Source organism: Pezoporus occidentalis, unplaced genomic scaffold (assembly GCF_034315485.1).
Source record: "Pezoporus occidentalis ecotype Australia unplaced genomic scaffold, CSIRO_AGI_Poc_V1 ctg104, whole genome shotgun sequence".
In the NCBI taxonomy this organism is placed as follows: domain Eukaryota; kingdom Metazoa; phylum Chordata; class Aves; order Psittaciformes; family Psittacidae; genus Pezoporus; species Pezoporus occidentalis.
Window position 1 is genome coordinate 2184778 of NW_026912822.1, and position 24632 is coordinate 2209409.

Here is a 24632-nt window from a genome sequence, read left to right on the forward strand (position 1 = left end):
GTGCGTGTGTGTAACTCACAGTTTGTGATCCCATACGTGTAGCAAAATGCTTGGTTTAGAGGTACCAGTGACTGGAAAGTAAGCATCAGCAGAAATGAAATACTGATGTATGTAACAGAATAACATCTTCTCGGTAGAGCAATGATTCCCAATTTCTTTGGCCCACCAGAGCATTGCAACCTTCAAAATTTCAGGCAAGCATCATTCACCCTTATAATGAAGCTTTTAGCTAAAAGCGTTTTTATGATACTACTTAGGTTGTGCAGCCAGCAATGATGAATTATCATACCCATTAAGTCCACAGCTTGAAACCACAACTGTAAATGTGTCTGCTTTCCCCTTATTCTAGTACTTCTGATTGAAGCTCCCTGTTATGGTCCCTCATAACAGAGCAGATTCCTGGCAGACATATTTCTAATGCACTCAGGTTATACAAACTGCTCCTTTGCAGTTTATGGTTTTACACAGTGAAAGTTTGGCATAAAAGTGAACAGTTTGTCAGGTGTCATGTATTTGGCTATGTGTGCCTTTGTGCACAGTGTTAAGAGTCTGGTGGCTGTGCTGAGATTGTTTTGTGCTGCTTGTGACAGAAGAGATAACACTCCTTTCCTCTGCCTTGATAAGTTTCCTGACATGGCAGACATCCACACTCACAAACAACTCTGGCTCTATCATTGTCTTCATCTTTCCAGCAACGGGCTAAGGACTGTTCTCCCCAGTCTATCAGAGATACTCAGGTCCCATCTGCATTTTACCTGATTTAAGGGGTAGCTGGGATGAGTAGCATAGGAGATGCTTTTTGGTTTTCAACTCTACACGTTTCCACGTGATTGATAAAAACTAACTTCAAGACGTATGCTTATGTGTACCTGAATGCCGATGCAGAATGGAGGATTTAATCCTTCACCTTGTGTTCCATATTCAGTCCGAGCACACTGAAGAAGCCCCATGCTCATGGTGACCTGCATAATCCAGAACAGTGGCTAACCACGACTGCATCTGGTGACTGCCCATGGAATCAGGGAGGTAATGCGGGAGCTGCGACACCCCTGCTAGCACTCTGTTCCCAAGAGTGGTGTAAGTCACTTTTACCATCTGCAAATAGCCTCCTTTTATAGCAACACTTGCACAGAGCTGGGCTTGAGTGGCTCAAGAGGCCAGAAATAGATTCCTCTTTAAAAACATATTTATCACTTACCACTTGTTACTTCTTTTTTCTTATCGTGGCACTTGCATCAGGATGAATCTGGGTGAGCCTGATCCTGTAATGCTGCTGCAAGCTACAGGCCGGCTGAGTTCAGCCATAATTCTGCCTGCCCTGTGTCATGAGGCATTGCAATCAATGACTCCAAACCAAAGAAGTACATTGTGAAGGATGAGGGGGTTTTTATCAAAAGACAATGAAAAGCACCAGTGGCTGGTACCCAGACAGCAGCAGAACTTGCTGGGGAGGATGCTTTATAAATGCAAAATTAGTAACAGTAATCCTAAAACCAAAACAGAGTGAGGAAGCAGAGCCTGAGGAAGCACAGAGAAATGGCACAGCTGCCAGGAACAGACCAAATGTGGGCTGATCTAGGATAACTCTTTCCCCCAGTTTTCTCCTTCTGGCAGGACGCTGGAATCTTTGGTCTTGGGGAACGATAAGGGGACACACACCAGGATCTCATGGTGCCTGCCTGCTTTGAGGGCACAGAATAAAGCAGGGCAAGAAGACAGATGGCTGACGGGCATGCTTGGTTACAGCGTGAGATGGTTTTTCAAAGCCAGCAGTGTCATTTTGGTTACAACCAGCCTCAACACTCGAGGAAAGCCCTTGGCAGCTGGTGTCATGGTGTTGCTTGCTCCAACAGAGATGTCTGTATGGGCTCAGGACACTCAGTCTCTTCGCATTCTCAGATCCTGCCTTCAAGCTACTGGCCGCTTCAGAAATTCAGAGATGGAAGAGATGAAACAAGAGGATCACAGGCATTTATACCCAAATGAGCTCCACGGGACGTTTCAGCTGGGATTTCATCCCCGTGTGCCTGGCACAACACCCTGGCTGCCTGTTCCGCTTAGCTAACACCATTTGGATCCTAACGCATACGGGTTTAAATCCTTATTGTTAACCTCCCCACATCCCGACACAGATAACACCTGTGGCCGTGGCCGGGATTCCAGCGTGTCTCAGGTCCGGAGCACGGCGGCAGCAGCTTTCTACAGCTCCCCACTTGCGGAGAACCCACCTCGTGCCTCAGTTTACCCCCTTTGCTGACAACGGGGAGGGGGGCGGGCTGGCTGCAACCCCGCACCCATCTCCTGCCCGCCCGGGCCGTGTGGGGCGGCTGAGACAAGGGACCACGGACCACAACCCGTTCAAACGCCGCCGAGGGGCCCGGCAGCGGGGGCCGAGCGGCGTGCGGGCCGGGGAGGAGCCCGCCCCGGGGCGGGGGTCGGGCCGGGGGTGGAGCCGCGGGCTGGCGGGTCGAGGTGAGGGGGAGCCCTCCCTTTTCCTTCCCGAGTGAGCCGGAGACGGGGAAGGCGCCTCCGCAACTCCTCCTGCCCCGCCGCTGCCGCCCGCCCGCCCGCAGCATGGTGAGCGCGCCCGCCCCGCGGGAAGTTTGGCGGCCCCGGCCCCGCTCCCGCTCCCCGGCCCGGCCGCGCTCACCGCCCCCCGCTCCCTTCTCTTTGCAGATCTGGAAAACTCTGCCGCTGCTCTGCGCCCTGCTGGCCGCCGCCCGCCTGCGAGCCGAGGTATGCGCGGGGCCCCGCCGCGGACGGGACGGGCTTTGGGGACAGCGGGGGTCTCCTTCTGGAGCTTTCCACCGCGCCCACCTCCGGGCGGCACCGCGGAGCGGGGAGAGTAGCGGCCGGGGCGGGGAGGGAAGTTGTGGGTCCCTCCGTTGGGGAGAGGGGAAGGGGCCGGACCCCCCCTTTCTTTCCTTCCTTCCTTCCTTCCCCCCGGCCTGCGGTCCCCTGGGCAGCCGCTTTCCCCTCCCTCCCTCCCGCTCCTTCTTTCTGGTTTTCCTTTCTTTTACTGCAATGACATTGAAAACCATTGAAAGCCCCCAACTCGCAACACCCCCCCCCCCTCCGCTCTGTTGACACAGAATAAACGGTGCCTGAATTCCTGGTTGCGGCGGCCTCCGAAAAAGTGAGGTCAGAAACAAAATATTTAGTAATTACGGCAGGGGAAATGTGGAAGTGATTTGAGGAAAATGAACTCAAGCTGGGCTGGGGAGGGAGCCCGAGCCTGCCTGCGGGGGAAAGCGGTCCCACTCGTCCTCCCCGCCTGCCTTTTTTCTCCCTACATGTTTCTCCCAGATGGCGAGACCCACCCTAGAGCATCACAGTTTGGCTCTGCACGGGGAAAAAAATGCATAAACACATCTGATTTCTTCCTTACGCTTACCTCTGCCTCCCACCCGTGGACCGCGCTGCCCGGGTTGTGGCAAAGAGGGGGGTTGGGGTGAAGCCCGTCACTGTTGCTCTGTCCCCATAAGCAAAGCTCATCGGAGAACTCCCCACAGCTGCCAGCCAGTTGCTGAAGGGATGAACAGTGTGAACGCTGGGGTGTGTGAGGGGTAGAGGTGAGACAGGGCAGGTGAGAGGTACCACTGTCAAGCTGTAGCTCCAGTCACAGCTATTCTGAAAGCCAAGAGGGTGGAAGTGAGCTGCGGTATGGGCTGGCATTTCACATCTGCCTCTACATGATAATATTGTAATGTGCTTTCTTCCCAAGGCGTGACATACTTACGCAGTCAGCATTTCCATGCATCCTCTCCAGCACTGTCCTGAAAACGCTACATCAGTTTTGTTAATTTTCTTAGGGACCCTAAATAAGCCTTAACCAGTTCTGGTCAATATACAGCAAAACCTCTGTAAGAAGGAAGGGCGCAGCAGTACATCCCTAAAATACATGATAGTAACAGCGAAGCAAGTGATGGCACTCATCTGAATAAACCATGTTGGAGTCAGTAGACCAGAGGAACTTAGCCCTTGATTTCTGATTTCACCAGTGCCGCAACGTTATGTTAATGGTCAAAGTGCTAAATCCTGGTTTTTGCCTAATGTAACTCTAATTTGGAGTGCCTGGATGGCTTCCCAGGTGTAAGTACCGTCATGTCTCCCTGCCTCCTCTGCAAACTGGAAGTAAGAAAAACGTACAGCCATCAGTGTTCAAAACTTGGTTCTACAGGCCAGTTCATGCTGGTTAAATGAATGATTTGACTGTTCACAGGGGTAATGGTCCCAGTGTCAAACAGTGAATGTTTTGGTTCGGTTCCAGTCTAAGTTCAGCAAAACTTGATAGTGATGGCTGAGGTTTGGGTCTGGTTTCAGGGGAAGTTGACACCTCAGACAACTTTTGTCCCCGGTTCAGTTTGATTCCTTGTTGCCAGTAGCTGCCAAGTGGTGAACATCAGTTTACAGGCAGTATCCCACCCTCTGGGGTATCCACACCTTCTAGGGAGTGGGCTGTGCTTGAAGATGTGCTGTTTGCTAATTCAGAGACCGCTTTGATGGTGGCCCCTTTCTAAATGTTTCTTATTACCACTCTCTGCATCACTGGCATTTAGTAAGATTAGTGTGGCATTTCCCTGTGGTTTTCCCTCTTCCAGATTTTGGAAGTGATAACCTCTCTCTTTCTTCTGTTTCTGCTGCAGTTTGCACTTTGTGCCTTTCAGTATGTTCAGAATATTAACACTGAGCCTTGAGCTTCTAATCCTTTTGTCGGCTGAAGTACATCTGAACTGTACTGGGGGTTTTTGTACAACACATTTCTACAACGTTGTTAGGTGCATAATTAGAGCCTTGAAAGAAAGAAAGCAATTGCTTCAGTAAATGTTCCTGGCATGACTTTGTGCAGACTGGAAAATCTGAGACGTGCCAAAACTTGGGAGCTTTTCTTGGCCTGGTTCGGTAATAGTCATAAGAGCAATAGACGGTGAACTGTACTGCTCGGATGGAAGCCAGCCCCAGGTTCAGACAGCCCTTTTTTATCTCTTTCTTCCTGGGTCACACTGTCAATGAGGCAACCATTCACTCATATTAATGGGGATGCTACAGAGGTGAGGTTGCTTGTGTTCTCAGCTGGGGCTTCCAGAAGCAGATGGAGTGATTCAGGGGAAGCATCCATCACTACAGGGGAAAAGGGAGCAGCTCAAAATGTCTGATGAATGTATTAAAAGTTAATCAGTTGTTTGCATCCTGATGGAATAAGTTTCCTAGTTAACAGTGGAGGGGAGTCCTGTGGCTGTTTGACCATGTCCATGAGGTCTGAAGGGGGGTGTGCAGGAGCACTGGAGGTACCACTGCAATTAGACCAGCATCCTTACATGTCCCACTGGGTTCCTTATTTCAAAATAAGAGCGTGGGTTTTTCTTCTTTCATCTTAGCTTCAGCCTGAATCGGAATCATCAAGGAAGTTACTTTCACCATGAATTTCAGATGCTAGCAATGAGGTTTGGGCCAGTATGAATATGTTGGTGCACGTTGTGGACAGAAGTCTTTCCCTGAATCCAGCCTTGCCAAGGGGAGTGGTCAGTGCCTTGGCTTGCCCTCTACTCCTTGTGAGTTTTCTCACTGTTCAAATTAATCTCTGGCACCTGTAGTTGTTCTCCTGAAATATCCTTAACCCATTTCTGGCCAAACAAGCCAGCCTTTGTAAAACGTTATGTAGGCAGTTTTGGCTAAAAGGGGCTAGAGAACAGCTAGAGTTTTGTTTGCTTAACTCACCTGAGCGCTTCCTCTAGATGGAACTTGTCTGCTTTTGCATGTAGGGAGGGCAGCACTTTACCCTTTCCAAGACTTGTACCCCTTCTGCCAGCAGAGCACTTGCGTGCCCCAGGAGAGATGGAGCTGGGAGTTCAGCTGGTCTTCATAAAGCCTGGGGTGCTTCCTCCCTCCAGTTGGGCTGTTCGCACAGGCTGGCCAGGATTGTCAGCTTGCTTTGGTTAAACTTTTCCCATGGTCTTGCAACTCCGAACTGCTGTCTGAAATGAAACTGAATCAATTAAAGTTGACATCCTGATGTAACTGCATAGCTGCATTTGGCCCTGAAGCCATCAGTTTAAGACGGGTCCCTTTGCCTTTGAAATTTATTGATAGAGACTTTGTAGGTGGCTCAGTCCTCCTCTCACTGGTATTTTGTGCATGGCAGTTGAAAGAAAAGACTGTGTGGTGCCAGTTGTGTGGGTAACTTGGGCAGGTTTTATTATGCACTGGCTTTGTGCAGTAAACCCCAACAGTCACGTGTAACCCACTAATGTAATAAAGCCAGCTTCCCAGATCTAGTCTAGCAGGCACATCTTCAGTGGAAGGAAAAACTGCATCATTTTTCTCCTTGAGCTGTTTTTGGAGTGATAGGCATCTTCCTCCTTAAATCCTGCACTGGAGTGCCAGACCAGGCGTTGCTGGAGTTGTGTCTCAAGGCGATAAGAGTATTTTAAATGGGGAAACAGGGAAAAAATGACTCTACCCAGGGCACCCAGCAAAAGCTCATCTATGCAAAGCCTGTTTTTCAAAGCATGTGTTGTACCATCGGGCAGCTGCAGATAGCCCTGGATCAGTGTCTGGGAGATGAACCAAGCAGTTTTGTCCGAGGCATCTCAGTTGAGGCTGAAGGCGCTGGCCCGATGCTATGTGTATGAGTGCTTGAACAACCTCCCTGCCTGTTTGGAGGGGACCATAACCCCCCGAGCAGCAGCAAGTGTGGCAGCATCTCTGGAGCAGAAGGGGTGTCACGTAGCACATGCATGTGCATGGCACCCTGATGCTGCTCCTGCGGTGGAGCTGCTGTTGGATCCGAGCTGCTCTGTGCAAGCGTGCTTTAACTGAGTGAATGACTTTATCTGCCAGAGTGCACATTCCTTGCCAGTAATTAACAGGGGGCTGCTGCGGGGTGCTGCCCTGGGGGGCAGCTCCTCTCCCAGCACAGGAGGATAGGGCTGCCTGAGCGCCTCCTTTTGCATTTTCAAGCTGCTGTTATTGGTACAGCTGCTTACCCATCAGGAGGCACTGGAGCACCTTTGATCTTTCTTGTGTGGTGTTACATGAGCTGGGGAATGTTTCTCTTTGTACAGAAGAGAGTTTGTCACAAATCTCAGCCAGATGTGTCTTTCTGGGCTTATGAGACTCCTTTCAACAAGGCTGTGTTTCTGCCACATATCCTATGAGCTAGATGAGATCGGTTCCCAGAAATGCCTTCTTTAGCTGGGTTGCATCTATCTCGCAGGAGGGTCGGCTTCTGCTGTATTGTGATATCTAAGCTAATCTGTGCATAACCAGGGTTGTCTCTTGAGTACAGCAAAAGAAAAGAGCAGACTGCTGTGCTGTGAAGCACACTTCCTTCCAGAGCTGCGTCTGAGTGGCAGGCATGGGGTTATATACATCCAGACCTTCCCAGAGGCTGTAGATTTTGCCATAGCTAGTGTACTTGGGTGTGAGCTTGTAGGAGTAGGGGTTTGTTTGCTCTTGGCTCTGAGTGCAATTCAGGCATTGCAGCGGTAAATTAACAAATGGCTTCTAGGCAAACCTGTAGGCTTCGGCACTGTAGTAAAGCACAGATAACTGTCGTGACTGCATGGCATTTTCTTACTGCTTGCTTTCAAGTGTGCTCCAGTTCTGAGCTTGAAGACACCAGCCAGCAGTAAGGGGTGACTGTGTCCCTTCTCTGCTGTGCAAACCATCAACCTCCAAGTGAAGTTTACAGAGTTCCTGTGAAATCTTACTATCTACTCTATGCCTTGGCTCTCTTACTTATTCCATTGTCCCTCTCAGTTTTGACACTGGGCCTGTGGTTGCTTGGGGAATGGATTAGATGTGGGCTGTCTGGGGGAGATGAAGAAAAGCAAGCTCATGCTCCAGTCTGCATGTGTGGGATTTCTTGAGATACCCGCATCTTGTTTGGAGTGCATCAAGGGGTCCATAACCTGAAACAATTTGGAGGCTCCTCTTGGACCAACACAGTTGGGGTGGGTGACTAGGGAGGGATTTGGTATCTCCAGCTCAGCTGTAGGTGGATCCCACGTTTCCACTGTTTGACAGTTAAGCAAATATTTTGGCAGAAGAAACTAAACATTGCTTGAAGACTGGGATCTGGTTTTTGTCACACTGGGAGAGCGTGCCAGTTCTGCTGTGCTTCTGAGGAAGATAGCCATTGCACCAGGAAAACCAGGAGGTTGACAAGAAAAACTTGTTGGAACCCATCTCATTCATCTCTGTATGAGCATTGCAGGGTGGCTCTCTGTGCAGTGTTCCCCTTGGCTGTACCCTGTCAATTGCTGTCCCAGAGATGCACCTCTAACCACTTTCTCTATTGTACACTATGTAAGGAATCCCAGAGTAACCAGCTTTTCTTGTTCCTTCTTCTTTATCCATCCCTCATTTAACTCTGCAGCTTTGTTACACTGCAGTGAAGCTGTAAGCATATGGATTTGCATTTGTTTGGTTTTTTTTTTCCTCTTGATTGTATCTCTGTAGAGGGTCTCACAATGCAAAGAGCAGCAAATCAGCTTGAAGGAACAATGGAGAGAAACAGATAAAACCACCAGGGCAAAGCAGCTGAGTTTCATTGATAGGAGAGGATTTGCATACCTTGTGCTCAAAGTGTGGAAGGACCAGTTGGACAGTTGTCACCCAACACGCTGGTTGTCCCTAGCCAATACATGTTCTTTCTGATGCCATCCCTGATTCTTGCTCAGAGTCCTGAGATAGCATCGAGAGGCCTTGGGAATGCTGGTGGAGCTTTTCATGCTTAATCAGTTTTCCCCCACAATGAATGTTTTCAGGAAACAGTGGTAGCTTCCAAGATTGTCTGTTAGCCATAGTCAATGTCTTTGTGTCTTTATCTGTGAGGAGACCTAGAGAGGCAGTGGAAGGACTTGCTGCAGAGCTACGTGTGGCAGGAGTAAGACTCAAACAGTCTTCTCAAATCTTTCACATCAAGGGAGAAGAGGATGTTAGAATCTTGGATAAGAGAAGCAAGGGCAGGGGGACAGCAGTGGGCTGGCAAAGGTACCTGCCTCTGCTGGAGAGATTTACTGGTGAACCTTGTCTTAATGCAGGAGCCCATGAGTTGGGTGCCCCTGCCTGCTCTTTCCTCCTCATCCTGCTGCCAGAGCAAGGTAATTCGAGGCTTGAGCAATAGAACAAGAAGTTTCTGTCCATCCACCGGGACAGACGGAAGTGGGAGCGTTCAGCAGGTGCTGGCCAGTGTCCAGGTTGGCCTCCAGCTCCGTGCTGTGTGGGTACAGTTCTGACAGCAGAGTCTGCTGCCATTCTCCCAGTGGTGCAATAATGGAGGGCAGTGCTGGGGTTGGGTGGGCTGGACTCCGTGCTAGAGTGGCCCCTGCTATTTAAGTGTTCATAATCTTAACCCAAAGCCAAGAGCTTTCCTTCTGCATGATGTAACTCTTCGCATATGTACTTCTTGCAGCTCTGGGACTTTCTTTTCCCTGCTGTGTTTTGGCCACTTTTTCATGTTTATGTTTGAGGAAGCTTAAGTATGAGGGATTGGAATTGTCTTGAATGGAGGAAGCGGTTTCCTAGGGGAATTTTTGCTATGTCTGGATTGTTTCGTTGTCTGGGTGAGTAAAATTCCTCAGGGATAACCAAAAGGGTTGTGACCCAGCTCCGGTCTGCAGCTTGTGCATTCAGACGCAGGGCTCTGGAAGATTAAGGTGGCAGGGGGCCAAGCATTCATGGTGAAGGCATTGCCTTCAACTTGGCAGAAAAGCTGTGATATTCCTCTCTGAGGACAGCGAGTTTGCTCTGTGTGATGCAAGCCCTGGGGTATTCCAGCCTACTTTTCTTCAGGCAGTAGTCCCCTTCTCCAGTTGCCCTGTGGACAGAGGATGGAAAAGTGAGGTTGCAACAGAGGCTCCGTTTCTCGTGTCCCCAGGACTCGGACCTAGACTTTCAGGAGGGCAAGAGGCATGTCCTCAGGCCTTTGTTCACCTGAGATGCGTACGCGGGAAGATGTGCCCACACTTGCAGGATGATTCTGCAGCCCGTGTATTTTGCCACGCTTTTCATTGGGGCTAATGGTAAACATGATGATGCTTTTCCAGGTCGTTCAGAGCATTTCCCTTTAGAAAGACAGGCTGGTTCTTCTGCAGGATATCTCTGCATGCCCTAGGATTAATAGCTGCTTGTACAAACCGTAGCCATTAGTGTCTTGTCATATCTAGTTTTACACATCCGCAATAAATGATGCCGTCTTCTTGTTCTGTGAAAAATGATACCATGCTCTGGAGTATCTCAGCGTCAATAGGTTTATCTTCATGGTCCTGTCCTATAAGCAAGTAGACCATTAATCTTTTTATTCTGTCCCAACGGTCCTAATTCCATGTCCACATTCAATGGTAACCAGTGCCTCCCCCATACACTTATCTCCACCGTGTGCACACAGTTTATGGCATCCCTCAGGTCTGTGCTTAACCCCCCTCTTTTAATCTCCTTGTAGCTCACTTCCTCTGTCTCAGCAGAGCATTTTTCCCTGGCTGCCTAAAGAAATGGAGCCTTATGTTCTTTTATTCTCCGTTGGTGTGTTTGAACCTCCTCAAATAACTTGTAAACCCAACAGCCAGTTTCCACCATGTTTAGCAGGGTATATTTATTTCCTACAAGATACTATTAAGTTCTGTAAAAATAGACACTAGGGTAGTTACTGCCCTACCTGAGGGAGAAGCTCCAGGGTGTGATCAGCTTTTACTACAGACCAGAGAAGTGTTTTATGAGTATTCCCTTTGTAGTTCATACCTTCATAGTCACCACATGCGATCAGCTTCAAGAAAGGAATCTGTGGGAAGCAGCTTGTAGAATAGTTTGTTGTTGCTTGGCTTTGTGCTTTACAGCTTGTCCTGCCCTCTGTGATGTTCAGACCTGTGTGCAGGCCCCAGGAAGGTGTCGTGGAGGAAACTGAGCCAAAGCATGGTTAATTATGGGGCACAAAACATAGTTTGTTTTACCTTGTGTGCACGTACACACACAGAGTCACCTTACTCAGCCCTGTTAGGGAGCACTTGCCAGTAACTCCTGCAGCCTAGGCCTGCAATGGGGAAGTGGAGAATGCAGCAAAATTTGGGGTCAGTGGGTGTTCTGGATCCTACTGGGTAAGTGTTGAATCTCACTGTGGTACATGAGGAGCCTGAAAGCACGCAGTGTTAGTGTGGTGCCTGGGCTGTTCCTAACCTGGTGCACGTGAAAACCAAAAGAGATGGGAGAACAGCTGGGTGCTAATTCCTCCTCACAAATTGCTGCCAAGCTCTTCTGCAGTGCAGGAGCACACATCCAGATGCTGGGGTCAAGCCATCCTGGCTGCAGATCCAAGGTCAGTAGGAAACCAGTATTAGAGAGAACTGTTGGGAGTTTTGGTAGTTAGTTATTTGTGGTGGGGCTTTGGCAGGATGGAGGGACTAAAGAGAACTCTGAGCATGTGTGGTTCAAACACTGTCAGAGCCTGCAGGTATCAAGAAAATGCAAACAGACTCTTCTCTCCAGACTTCTTTGTTCTCACCCTTAGTATCATGCCATGATTTGTATGTAGGCTTTAGGCAAGGCACCCAGTTCCTCTAAACTGTGGTGTGCACATCTGTAAAGTAAGGATAATGATGGTGCTGTGCCTCTCAGAAGGGGTTATGAAACTGAATGCATTCCTGATATGAAAAGTTTAAAGGCTTCTCCTGTAGAAGGTGCAGCAGGCATTGCAGAGGGTCATTATTCTTATCAACAATGATAACAGTAGTAAGGAAAAGGGAGATAAAATATGGGCCAGAATTGCTGTGTGATGCAGCAGTTTCTTGCCAGGCAGTAAAAAGGTACCAAAAAAGGGCTTGTACAGGACACGTTTAAGATTTGAGATGATGGCCCACAGATGGGAAGGAAGAGATGGTTGAATGTTTTTATGGAGCCCAAGGAAGAGAGAAGGTGCAAGATTGGAGAGCTGGGGTGTCTCTCCGTGGGGATTGCATTTCTGGGGTGTGTTTGCTTTCAGGAGGAAGCAGCAAGCATCTCTCTGGTCCTTTGTATCTCAGAGGAGGCACAGTGGAGATATGTGCGGTAAGGGGAGCACGTGACATTGTGGCAGTGTAGATTTCCTTGTGAGCTATATGATCTACTTAAGTAGAGGATATTACATGGGACATAGTCACTTGCTTTTCTGACAGAGGTCTGCCAGAGGTTGACAGGGGGAAGAAGATGGGTTAGTGATTTCCATTGGTTGTCATGGTAACTAATGGAAATCACTTTTGTGTGTGTCTCTGTCGTATATGAAGATGTTTGTTACAACAACCAGGAAGCATTCTCTCTCTCCCCACCTTTTTTTCCCCTTTATTGCAGTTTAACTGCTGACTTTTGGAATTAGTGCATTGTTACCAGATATAGGGAGGTTATACAGATATTTTTGAATGCTGTGAAGTATGTAGCGGGGCTAAGCATCTGGAGACCTTCTGTAAGGCACCTGCCCGAACATATTCTCACCAAGAGACCTAAAAGTAGGTGCCCATGTTGTCAGGTAGCCTGAGTGTACTGTTTTTCCTGTAAATGGTAAGCATGTGGTTAAGTTACTCTGAAAAAGTTCAAGTTTGATGGAAGGAGGATGTTAATGTCAGGTTATCAGCTAATGAGTTATCAGGCTTACTGACATAGTGACAGTAAAGAGCTTGGAGAAGTTCAGAATAGATGTGTGGGTGAGACACAGTGTATTATTACTATTTCATGTAAACATCAGCCTGTCTTATCACTAGAAATATGGCTAACAACTCCACTGACACCAAAAGGTGCAGCTTTCCCTACAGATTAGTAGATGGTGAGGCCAGAAGGAGCTATTGTGCTTTACTTCTGCCCTCTTGCATAATACAGCCTATATTTCCAGCTTTTTCTAACATGTAGTCTTGATAAAAGCAATTATCACGAATGGAAGATACCAGTGCATTTGGTATGTTGCTGCAGTGGTTAATTACCCACATGCTGTTACACCTCATTTCTGTCTTGCATTTGTCTATAGTTTTGATCTGTGACCTCCAGATGCTGAATCTTGTGTTTAATCCACTCAACAGAAGAGGCCTTTAGTACCACATCTGTGCCCCTCCATTGTAACTGTGGCCTGCAACAAGGTCCACTCCCAGGCTTTGGCAAACTAAACAGTCTGAGCTCCTCAAACCATGCCCTGGTAAGGTATATCTCCTAATCCCTTGCTCAGTTCTGGGTCCCCACACATTGCATTCCCTTTCCCGGTCTGTTAGTGCTCCCTTACCACGTAATGACAGGGCATCCCCAAGTGCTGTCACTGGGAATCTGTATATGCTTGGGCAGTAAAAGTTGTAAAAAGAAGAAAGACAAAACCAGTAGGAGCCTTAATTTATTGTTAGGGAGTTCACATATGTTAGTGCACACACCATTGGGAGGAATACCCGGTGAGGCTGTCAGGAGTCTTCCCCCAGTAAGTGCTTGTGCTGCAGTTGTTGCCAGCTAAAGCCTCAGTTTTGAGTTCCGTGCACACTTACTGCTCAGTATTTAGAGGCTTCTCAACTCTCTTGACCCCACAGGTGAGGTCTGAGTGGGCTGGGGGCCGGGAGGTGCATTCTCAGCACAGCTCATCCCCTGTAGTGGGCAGAGGGCCACACTGCAGCACTTGAGCCAGCTGGAGCCTGTCCTCTGGCAGGCAGCTTCAGCTGAGCCCGGCTTGAGCTCGTGCACTCCCCATCCAGTGCCCCGGGCACAGCGTCCCTGCCATTGCAGGGCCCTTTGCACCAGGCCAGTTGGCTGACAGCCTCTTGGGCTGTTTGAGTGCACGGGCTCCTGGGGTGGGGAGAGAGCATAGTCTGCTAATGCAGTAGCAAGGAAATGTGTCTCGCATGCATGCACTTGAAACATCTCAACCAGGCCCAAAAGCTGCTAAAGACTGCGCTACTGACATGGGTGAGCGTGTCTCCATGCGCTCTGAGGCCAGCACATCCTGCTGGTGCTCTGATTTCTGTGATTTTTCTCGCAGCAGAGATTGATGGATGAACTAGGTTTTGCCTTGAGAGCTTTCTCTGATATCAGGGCCTGAGTCTATTTCTAGATACGATTTGTTTTACACACAGGCATTCACTGTGGGACTGAGGAGGGCACGAAGAACATGCAGGCTGCCCTGACTCTAGACAACTCAAGCTATCACCCATGAGACTCACAATGGATACAGTTATGTGTAAGCAGAGCCAGGTTTCTTGCTGTTCACTCCACCCTTCTCAAACGATCCATTTCTAACCAAATAACAATACAGGAATTTCTTCCATGAGCAAATCTTGCTTGCTTGCTGTCCCAGGGGCACAGGCTCTCTTCTGAGATGTCTTTGGGTTTGTCACAGATTGGGCTTGCATCTTGACTTGGACCTTGGGAAGCATTTGCAGTAAAAATGCGTAATAAAGATTCAGGGGTTATTAAAATACCCCTTTTTTGTTTCTATTTCCAACTTTTGTCTTTAAATATAAATGTCTGGGGTTTCTCTTCCTCTCAGAGAAAGTAGAAGGCTCTCTATATTTCTTGTTCTCAGGTCTCTTCCAGTTCACACTTTAGGAAGACCAAGTGGGCTAGGCTGAAGGTTTGTGTTTTCGGAGCTTTAAGGCATCTTCCTGCAAGGCAGCTTTACCTGGGTAACAGAGGCATTCAAGTAAAGAAAGCTCATGCACTTCTGGTCAGTGATGAGAGGTTAGAGGAGATTGCTCCCTGTCCTCAGCGATGTTTTCACCCTGTGTTCTGCTGCAAGCTTGAAACCCATGTTTTACTGAAAGCCTGGTAAGAGGCAGCAAAGCCTTGTGTTCCTTGAGGCTGTGATTTTTAAACCTGTAGCTAACCTTCTTTGCAGTGCTCATCTAAAGGAGAGGTTTCAGGGCAGCTGTGAGAGCTGTTCTCCCTGTGAGCTGCCCGGGAGAAAGGTGAGCATCCCCCAGGCTGCTTTCTCTTTGTGCTCCCTCTTCCATGATGCGGTTTGAATGTCTCCAGACAGGGAGACTCCACAACCTCCCTGAGCAGCCTGTACCAGTGCTCTGACACCCTCAGCATAATGAAGTTCTTCCTCATGCTGAGGTGAAACTTGTTGTGTTTTAGTTTATGGTCATTGCTCCTTGTTCTGTTGCTGTGCACCGCTGCAAAGAGTCTGGCACCATCCTGCTGGCACCCACTTTTGAGATACTTTGAGTACTGATGAGATTCCCCTCTCAGTCTGCTCTTCTCTGTACTAAAACAGGCCCAGCTCCCATAGTCTCTCCTCACAGGAGAGATGCTCCAGACCCCTGAGTATCCTTGTGGCCTCTGCTGGACTCTCTCCAGTAGGTCCTTGTCTTTCTTGTCCTGAGGAGCCCAGCACTGGACACAGCACTCCAGATGTGGCCTCTCCAGGGTCGAGTAGAGGGACAGGGAGTTGTCATGCTTGTTTATTGTAGAGGTGGACTCCAGAGGGCACTAGGTGAAGTATTCAAGGACACAAGGTACCATGACAGAAGGACACATGCTTCTGCATCCATCAGTTTAATTCTGTGTGAGGGGGGCTTTGTGTCCTTGCTCATGTTCATGCAGTACATGGGCAGGGTTGTGTCATGGAACAACTACAGTGGTTGGCAAAGAGGTGGGGATGGGCTTACCTGGCAGGACTTGCAAGGCTCAGTTTTGCTTCCCACAGATTTCCTGTAGTACTGGACAAGCCACTGAAACCCAGGGCACTGAAGACAGATAGCCTGGGGTTCATGGACAGCAGGGGAGTCAGTCTCCTAAATGGTGACAGGGATCTGGGCACAAGTACTTCAAGGTGGGTGTTTTGGTGGAACCGAAGGATCCTCCTGGTTCTACATGCATGCATGAGGTTCCTAAAGGAGAGCTTTCTACCCCATGACTGCATTTAGGTGTTAATGTGGTGCAGTTCATGCCTTGGGAAGCACCGATTTCACACAGTAGGGGAGATCGTGCAGACAGCTCTCTGCTTCCAGACCTAGGGCTGTTCGCTGAGCCAGCAGCTGTTCACAGCAGTCGCAGATTTGTTCCTTTCAGCCTCTGTCCTATACAGTAGCATTCTGTGTCCCTGAGAGGTTACTGAAAACACCAGGATGTCTTGGGGAGGAGTGCCCGTGTTTGCATCATTATTTTTTATATGATATAGCTGTTAAAAGCCAGGCACACTGTGTACTGCTGGCTGCTGTCCCAGGATTAATGCAGTCCGATCTCTTTGCAATTGCATGATTTCCAATAGGGAAATGGGGAGGGGGCAAATTATAGTGTCTTGGCTCAGATGGAGTTATGAAACTCGGGTAAGATGAAGAAATACAGTGAAGTCCATACATGGAGCATGCAAAAGTAAAGCGTGTGTCTCTTGAACTGTTACTTAGTGTGTTTGATGACGCATGAGAAGGGGAAAAAATGTCAAGATATAATGGGACATTGATGTGGCAGAAGGAACAGGGTCCCTATGGCGGGGCTGTGCTGGTGTTTTGAAGGATATGAGACTCATGAAAATCAGTTGTGTTTCACTATAACAGAGCACTTGGAGAATTAAACTTGGGCGGTTGAAGTGCTTTGTGACCCCGGGCATCTGCTTCACCCTTTGGCTGGAATTGCCATCATGCAGCAGGGATGACCAGACAGGTCACAAAGCGTGACTTGCTTATGGCGCAGTGTGCATTGACAACTGAACTTGGGTCAGCTTTGCAGTGGTGGATGGAGCAGTGAACTGCAACACATCAAGAGCTGCTTCACAACTAGCCTGGATACCTTAGCTGTAGAGCAAGTATTCATTCCTAGAGGGGAGAAGGAAGCAGCCAGAAGCCACAGACAAGTGTTCCTTGTAGACATTTGATTTTTCATCTGCACCCTGGACTTGATGTTGCTGACTGCAGCATTAAAGGCTTCTTGTGTGAATGATTACTGTTGAGATGAGGCTGTGTTTATGTGTAGGTTTCACAGAGTCAAGGGTACCAAGCCAAGAGCAAGTAACAGTTGCATGGTAAGGGTGGTACACACAGAAGTGAGAATCCATGTCAAGGCCCCGTGCATGACAAGCTCTTACAGATCAGCACAGACATGGTAGACACTCATGTTAACAGTAAGATACTTAGCCTCTCTGTAGTCAAGGCTGTTTTCTTCTGGGTTAGCACACTGAAGGGACTAGTGCATTGAAGAGCGCTTCCAGCGCAAGCAGGAGTGTACAGCCAGGAGCTGGATACGCGTAGGCTTTGATAAAGACGTTAGATGTTGTGATTGCAGTAAGTCTTTCACTGCTGGTTAAGATTATTTACCTTATCTTGCTTTTGCCATAGGCTGAAGGAGCGCGTGCATACCATTCCTTCTGCTCTGTGAGATAAGTTTCTAGAGCTGGTATCTTAGCTGTGTGTCTCACCTGAAGTGTCCTCACCCTCACAGGGTCTGGGAGTTTGGCATGGAAAGACTGGGGCACGTTTTGCAAGTGTTATTCTAGGAGAGCTGTTAGAGCTGCAACAAGGAGCTTTTGGGGCCTTTTTGGGTATTGGGTTTTCTTGGGGCTAGGGTGTGATGTTTGAAATAAATTAACAAGCAAACCCCAGAACTAACTGACCTAACCCACATTATTGGGGAGTTGAAAAAGTATCATTTGTTTTCTTTGGAAAACAAACCAAGAGGTTTTACTCAAACCCTGAAGTTCGGTGTTATGTTACTGAACCTTCCATTGCCATGGTATTGCAATTCCCATAATTGCCAATCCTCTGGGTGGCCTGCAGCCCCCTACATCTGTTTATTGTGGCTCAGTACATTGCTGTAATGCCACCTGCTACTTCTAAAACCATGTGGGGTGAAACAGATCACATTCTCTTTCCTCTAGGCTGTATGCTTGTACAGGTAGCATCTAGTACAGCTTTATTCAGCAGGGCAAGTACCTGTACATGAGAATGATTTCCACACGTACACAGTGATACGTACTTAAGCGATTTGTTCTCAGTAGTCAAAAGGCTACCACTGATTTCCTGGTGTGCTTAGGTCACAGCCAGCTCTAGTAATACATTTTAATGAAAGCTTTGGGTGTGTGAATTTCCTGGGGTTTCTTATATCTTTTTTGAAAAAGGAAACCAATTGTCCCTTCTGAGCTTCGTATCTTAATTTCTTCCGCCACATGCCATTTTACCACTGCAATCTCTACGTAGGAGAAGAGGGTCTGGTTACATTAGGAGTTGTAAAAATAAACTGCTTATACATTCAGGCAATGTGATTCCTGGGGCCGAGCCCGGGACAGGGGAGGGCAGGTCTTAGGGTCAGAAGAGCACTCTGCTTCCTTATATGTGGTTCTAGCTGGAGGGGATGGAGGATGCTCCTACTCTTAGAGCGGGCTCTGGGCTAGCAGGGCATGAGCAGTGGTGATAACTCCTGCAAACCTGGCTTTGTCTTTTGTGCCTGCAGTTCCCTTCTCCAGGGCAGTAGGCAGCCAAACCAGGCTTTCCAACAGCAAAGGGTGCCGCATTTTCTGTAGAATAAATATCTTTCGTAAGTTCTTTAGCCCCTTTATCTGCCCGTTTTCTTTCAAGACTTTTCTAAGCCTTTCACAGCGAGGGAGACATTTTGTTCTGTTCTTGTCTGCTCTTCCCTTCCTTGGCTGTACAGCTGCGAGTCTGCAATCTCACTGAAAACCGGTGATCGTCAGCACTTCAGTCTGATCCACTGGGCTGCAGGCTGTAGTGGCTGAGACACAAGCATATATTTCTTTCTGCTGACTTTATTAGAGGAGCAATAAATTCTGGCTGGCCGACAAGGTGGACAGCCAAGGCTGGCAGACAGCTGTGCAAGCTAATGTCTTAAACTGCTGCGGCTGGATTTGATGGAGGCAGCCTTCTGAAGCCCTCAGTCTGAAACCTTCAGTTTCACGTCTGCTGGATTTCAGTTTTTCCCCTCTGAAGGTAATGGCCTTCTCACCTCCCCAGTGTGAAGGTATCATCTCCTCTCACCTCCCCAGTGCAGCCCTGGCTGCAAAAGAGCCACTTAACTCTGCACATGGACTTTGGTAATAATGGTGCAGCAGAGGCAGCGGCTGTCCTGTGCTTAATTGAAACTGCAAAAACAGTGCGACCTTCTCTTCATTTTCTTGCCACTTTCGTTAAATGGGAAATTTTCTGTCAAACCCCAAAATGGTTTATACTGCATTAAACAAGGGAAATTTGCCAAGTCTTTTATGCTTGTTTAACTTAAAATATGTCCAAAGTCAGTGTGCTCCTCTTGACTTTGATTGATTTGGACATAAAGCATGTAAAGCGCCAAGTTTCAGCTTGCCAAAGACATGTATAGTATAGAGGATAGTTTCAGGCAGCCTTAGGCCGGTGCTCTGGGCTGGGCTTCCAGTGAGGCTGAAGGCTTTTGTTTCCCTTCCATACCATGAAGTGTTTCCAGCATCAGTGAACATCATACTTCTGGGGGGAACATTTTGCCTTGGCAGACTGGATAGCTTTCAAGCAAGGTTAGAGGGAGGTATGCAGGGGGAACCTCTGTGGTGAAAGCATCGGTACAGTTGTGTTTGAATCACAGATAGTCTCTTTGATTAGGAGGCCTAGCAAAAATTCCTGATGTCTGCCTTCTTGCTGTTATGTGGGAAAAGAGATACACAAAAACCTGTGATCGTTAAATGAGCAGAAGAACCCCATGGAAATAACCTGCTCCTAAGCCAACAGAGCTGCCTTTGGTAATTGGAAGTCTGTTGTCTGTGCAGCAATCTTGGCTTCTGCTGCTGCTATCAACTTTCAGGTTTCTGGGACGTTTCCCAAGGTCTGGTACAATCACCTTCACTGCTCAGGGAGGAACAGCTGCTGTGCAGGTACTGCTTATTTCTGTATGAGGCACTGCCTTGTCACTTACCTTGCTCCACCACCTTTGTTTGCCTTGGATGCCCCCCATCCCATGCTGCTGTGAGCTCCAGGGTGTAAATCTACTGACAGCAGCTTCAGCTGCCATGAGCAATTCATTTCTGTGCTGCTTGGGTGATCAATGGCACTTGGAGGCAGTGCCTTGAGTTGGCAAGACCCAGCTGCCCAGAAGGACCCTGGCCCTTCTAGGAGGTGGTGACACACAATAGCGGTGTGCTGTCCTGCTGCTTGGGAGGAAAAGACCTGGGACCTGTAGTGTTGAGTTCTGGCTATGGGTGGTTTGGCAGTCCTCAAGACTGTTTGCCTCTGTGGTACAGAGCATTTGTAATTACATTTTGTCATCTGCTGCATTGTCTATCTCAGCCCATTAGAGCATTTGCTGGTTAATTACTTAAGCTGTCATCAAACCTCTGTAAGGTAGGCTGTTACTGCATCTCTCCTGCTACAGACAAAACCAAGCAGTGAAGCCATTACCTCAGCTGGTCTTCATGCTCTGTCTAGAGATGTGGCTCCATACTGCTGAGAGCACAAGGCTGTGCTTCTGTCTTGAGAAAAGAGAGAGAAAAAAAGCAGCTGAAGGTCAGAGATGAGTTGGGAGCTGCCTGTTTGTTTGGCCCTTGGATCCACATCCCTTCCTTACTGAGAGACTGAAAGGGAGAGCAGTTTCATCAGTGGAGCAGCAGTAGACCAGCCACCTGGGCTTTGTAGTACCTGTGCATTTGGGCTGGTGCTGGTATTCATCAGACTCTGACCTTGATCCCACCACGCAGATGGCTTGATGAGGGAACATACAGCACACACCGAGACCTACTGCCAAAGGATCCAGGTCCCACACTGGGATCTAGCTCTAGGGGATGATGATGCCATATCTGCCCTGCCCTCTTCTCTCTAGTCTCAGTTGTGTCTGGAGCCTGCCTCTTCTTTGCAAAACATCTGCTGATTCAGTTCTCCACCCTTGTACTATTTGTCCTAAATGACCCTTTCCTTCTGGCGTCCACCCTGCTGGCTGTAATGACTGATGACCTGCAAGGGAGATGGAGTCCCCTGCTTTTCACTTCATTTCTCTGTGCTGTTTCTCCATGCTGTGCCCCAAGCAGCAGCTGCCTGTGAAATCTTGCAGTCCCAGAAGAGAGCTTGTTTGATCGTCATGGCCAGCTAGTGTTTGGGCAGTGTTACCAGGCTCTGTGAGCTGTAAGAGGAAGGATTGCTCTTAGAAGGGACTGAAGTTTCAGAAGTAATCGGACAGTGGAAAGGTCAGCAGCTCTGTGTAAGCTGGTGATTTCCATGAACCCACACTTGCTACAGCCTTTGGAGATACAGCTATGTTGTGGTTTAAGTAAGAACCCCTTAAATAAGAAGCATCAGGGCGAGTCTGCCACCAAATTCAGGCTCCTGCAGAGGTGCTGAGGACTGTTGTGCTCTCTAAGCATAACAACTTTACAGTTCATCAGGCACGGACAGACCAACTTCATCTTGTTCTTGGAAGCCACTGACCTTTCCCTGTTGACACTTCAAAAAGGAAAAGGCAGCCTGAGGCAAGCACCTGGCATGGAAAACTTCAACCTGAGCAGTTCAGTGCTAGCAAAGTTCTCAGCAACAGCAAAGAGGGGTTCATAAGGGGAAGGGTTAGGCTGCTTTTAAGCATTGTGTTCCACCCATTATGTGGGGTGAGACCTTGGTTCCTGTGAATCAGCTCGCTTGACTGCTCTCCCTTTCTGTGAAGACCTTCAGAGGAGGCCAGGCCAAAACAGTCGACTGTTACTACATTTCCCATTGTGATGCTTGACTCCTCGCAGGTTGTAGCTGAATTCTGCCATGGCTTTGGCAGTGTCTGCATTCATAAATGAAAATGCATGGGGAGGTTTGCTGACTGTGAGCCCAAGTGAGACAGTGACCCACACCTATGCTCTTAAACTCTTACCTCCTAATTAGAGTGGCTGTGTGTGAATTACTTCTTGATTACCAGTGGTCTGTGCTAACCCCCAAACTGTGTGTGAGAGCTTGCAGACCACAATGGTGGCCCTGCTCCCATTTCAATAGCACGGATAACTTGTGTGCCTAGGATTTTCCTGCTGGAGCCTGGCACTCTTGAATTTCCTGGGGTAAGTGCAGGCTCTGAGCCTCATCACTCTGTGCCCATCCCAGAACCACCAATACCCTCCAGCTGCCCTTTCTGCCTGGTGTTCAGGGAAGGGGTTGCTCTCAGCCGTCCATGGCTTTTCCTGCTGGCTGGGGGTATTCCTGTCAATGGCTGAACTTCAAGCAGCTTTGCTGGGATTAGCCCAGACATGGAGGATTACTGTGATATCTGTTAGGAATTCACTTCATTTAGCGCTCTAAGCCCTTTCTCCTTACTCCTGGATTAGTAGTCTTAGCTATTGCTAATGAGTTTGTTAGAAGCACCAGTATGGTGATGAGCTAACACTGATGAATTGATATAGTTTGATGCATGTTGTGGAGGAGTCTTGGGACAGCTACAACTTCTAGTTTTTGATGACACAACTACAAGTAGCATAGGGGCAAAATCTTGTGTGATTCAGTTTTGTGTCCCCCACCACAAAATCTCTCCTGCACATCTGAGCAGTGGAGATCTATGCAGTAACATACATGTCCCGTGAAAGCTGCTTCTTCTATCTCTGCATGTAAAACGCCTTCACCAGCAGCTTTAAGGACAATGCTGCGTTGCTTAGACATTTAATACTGTAGAACTTGTCTTAGGAAATAATATAATTGTATTTTTTTCATAACAGAGCCATTATGCTGTCAAAAGCTGAGCTTTCTGTTGCATTAGACAGCAGCCAGCAGAGATTGCTGGGAAAAGACAGTGCTTAGTGCTTTTAGCTAAATTTTTTACTAGCAGGAAAAATGGAATGAAAACAAAATGAATTTATAATGAACTGTATTTATTTCTGGGCTCTCCTATTGTGCTGCTGTTTGCTTGCTTTGGGGGCATTGAGAGCTGATTAGCAGCCCTGGAGAGAGAAACCCATTATTTACCCAAAAAGCAGCCAAGAGTGGAGAGGCAACAATGCAGCCTCCCTCCCTTTCTCTCTGTTCCATCATCTGCATCCCTCCCGCATTTCCAAAACAAGCCTCGAGTTTGTCCTGAAGGCATCATTCTTCATCTGTGAGAAGGCAACTAAGTCTGTGTGGTCTGCTGCCTTCTGCTGGTGGAGATGCCAGCAGAGGCAGAGGACCTGCTGGAGGCTTCCAGTTCCTCACAGTCGGGTCCCCTTGCTGGTGAGGAGCGTGGGATGCCTTCCCACACCACAGGAGGTGAAGTGGTGCTGTGGATACCAACCCCTCTGTGCTTAACCAGCCTACTGGGAAGCAGGGTCTCAAGGGCTGTTGGAGGAATGAGGAGGAGCGTGTGGCCCGCTGAAGAGATTGTGCAAAAGGCTGCACAAAAAGATTGTTTCTTTCCATGGGAGTTAAAGGTAGGGGAGCAAAGTGGGAGAGCCAGATGTGAGCTGGCCTGTGGCAGCATCCCTACCCTCCTTCTCCTCCCTCTCCCCAGGAATTGTTCCTGAGCCCTCCACATGCCCTGTCCCCCACGAATGCTTAGGTACATGATGAGATCCCAGGCCTCCACAGCGATTGTTGCCTGCAGCATGGTGGTTTTAATTGCAGGTTTACAGGCAATTAGAAACCAGGCTAAACATAGCCCTGGTTTACAGGAGAGGGTTTAAAATGCAGCCTTTTGTCTTTGAGCTGCCCACTAAGATAACAGCATAGCTAATAATGGGTATCAGCTCCAGAACAGTAGGGGACTTGGTTCGGGAGGGGCCTGCTCCCTCTCTGAAACACAACTAAAGCTGCCTTACATTAGGAGCTGATCTTCTGTTCATTCCTAGGCTAATTAAATCCAGAGCAAATCCCTTCAACCTTCTGTCTGCATCCCTAATCTTGTGTGTCACTTCTTGTTGTGTGAAGGATTCTTTTTCCCTGGAAGGAACAGGAATTTGGTGGTCAGGGCTTACTGTCCTGACTGTAATCTTGCCTAAACTTGCATTGTAGCAAAATACATTACAGTCACTTTTGAAGCTTTTTGGGTTTGCCCTCTTCTGGCCATAAAGTGGTGTTAAACTGCATATTTTCACCCTTGGTTTGGCCTGTCCCTCAAATTTCCACTGTAATGGAAGGTTTCTGGCTCCCATGCTGCTGCAGAAGTGTTGATAACAATCAAAAGGGAGATTACTTTTATGAAAGAGCATTATTTATTAAGACAGACATCTGTTACTGCTGTTTTCCTTCCTTATGCCAGGGCAGGGCAAGGGAATGAAATGTCAGGGAGGGAAGTGTACTGTTTACGTTACAGAATTCCTATGCTTTAATTTGAAGCATGGAATTTATTCCTATGCCAGTATGAATAAATGTGTACGAGTTGGCCAAGAATACAGACAGCCTTGACAATAGGGGAAGGCTTATAACTGAGCCCAGCCTTTCAATGGGTGTGAGACAGGCAAAAAATAACATCCTTTAATCAGTATCATGTAGGGAGTTGTATGCGGAGGGAGCACTGGTAGCAGTGGAGATGGAGACTCAAGAGGTGCTTCCTAGCCCTGTGTGCTTCCTACATGTGTGTGATCCCAGTGGGAGCTTTGCGGTGTCACTCAAAGGCAAGTGTTGGTGTTGTTGGAGGTCATAGGACCAGTGAGCTGGGAAAGCAGACAAGGAAAAGTCCCCTGGACAGGGAGGGAGGGGGGTGCCAGAGCGTGGTGGTGAGGGGGGACGATTAGACCTGTCTCTGTTTCACCAGCAAGTGGTGGCACCCAGGCTTTTCTCTGTCTCCAGGGAGAC

The 24632-nt window shown here is 48.3% G+C and overlaps 1 protein-coding gene across 1 annotated transcript in view; it reads left to right on the forward strand.

Annotated features, from left to right (window-relative positions):
- The first annotated feature begins 2383 nt into the window (after window positions 1–2383).
- FSTL1 (follistatin like 1) overlaps window positions 2384–24632 on the forward strand; it is a 51005-nt gene continuing 28756 nt past the window's right edge. Inside the window, exons 1-2 of the mRNA XM_062618607.1 lie at window positions 2384–2577; window positions 2677–2736. Coding sequence (XP_062474591.1) covers window positions 2575–2577; window positions 2677–2736 — 63 coding nt within the window. The 5' untranslated portion in view covers window positions 2384–2574. The remainder of the gene's footprint in view (window positions 2578–2676; window positions 2737–24632) is intronic.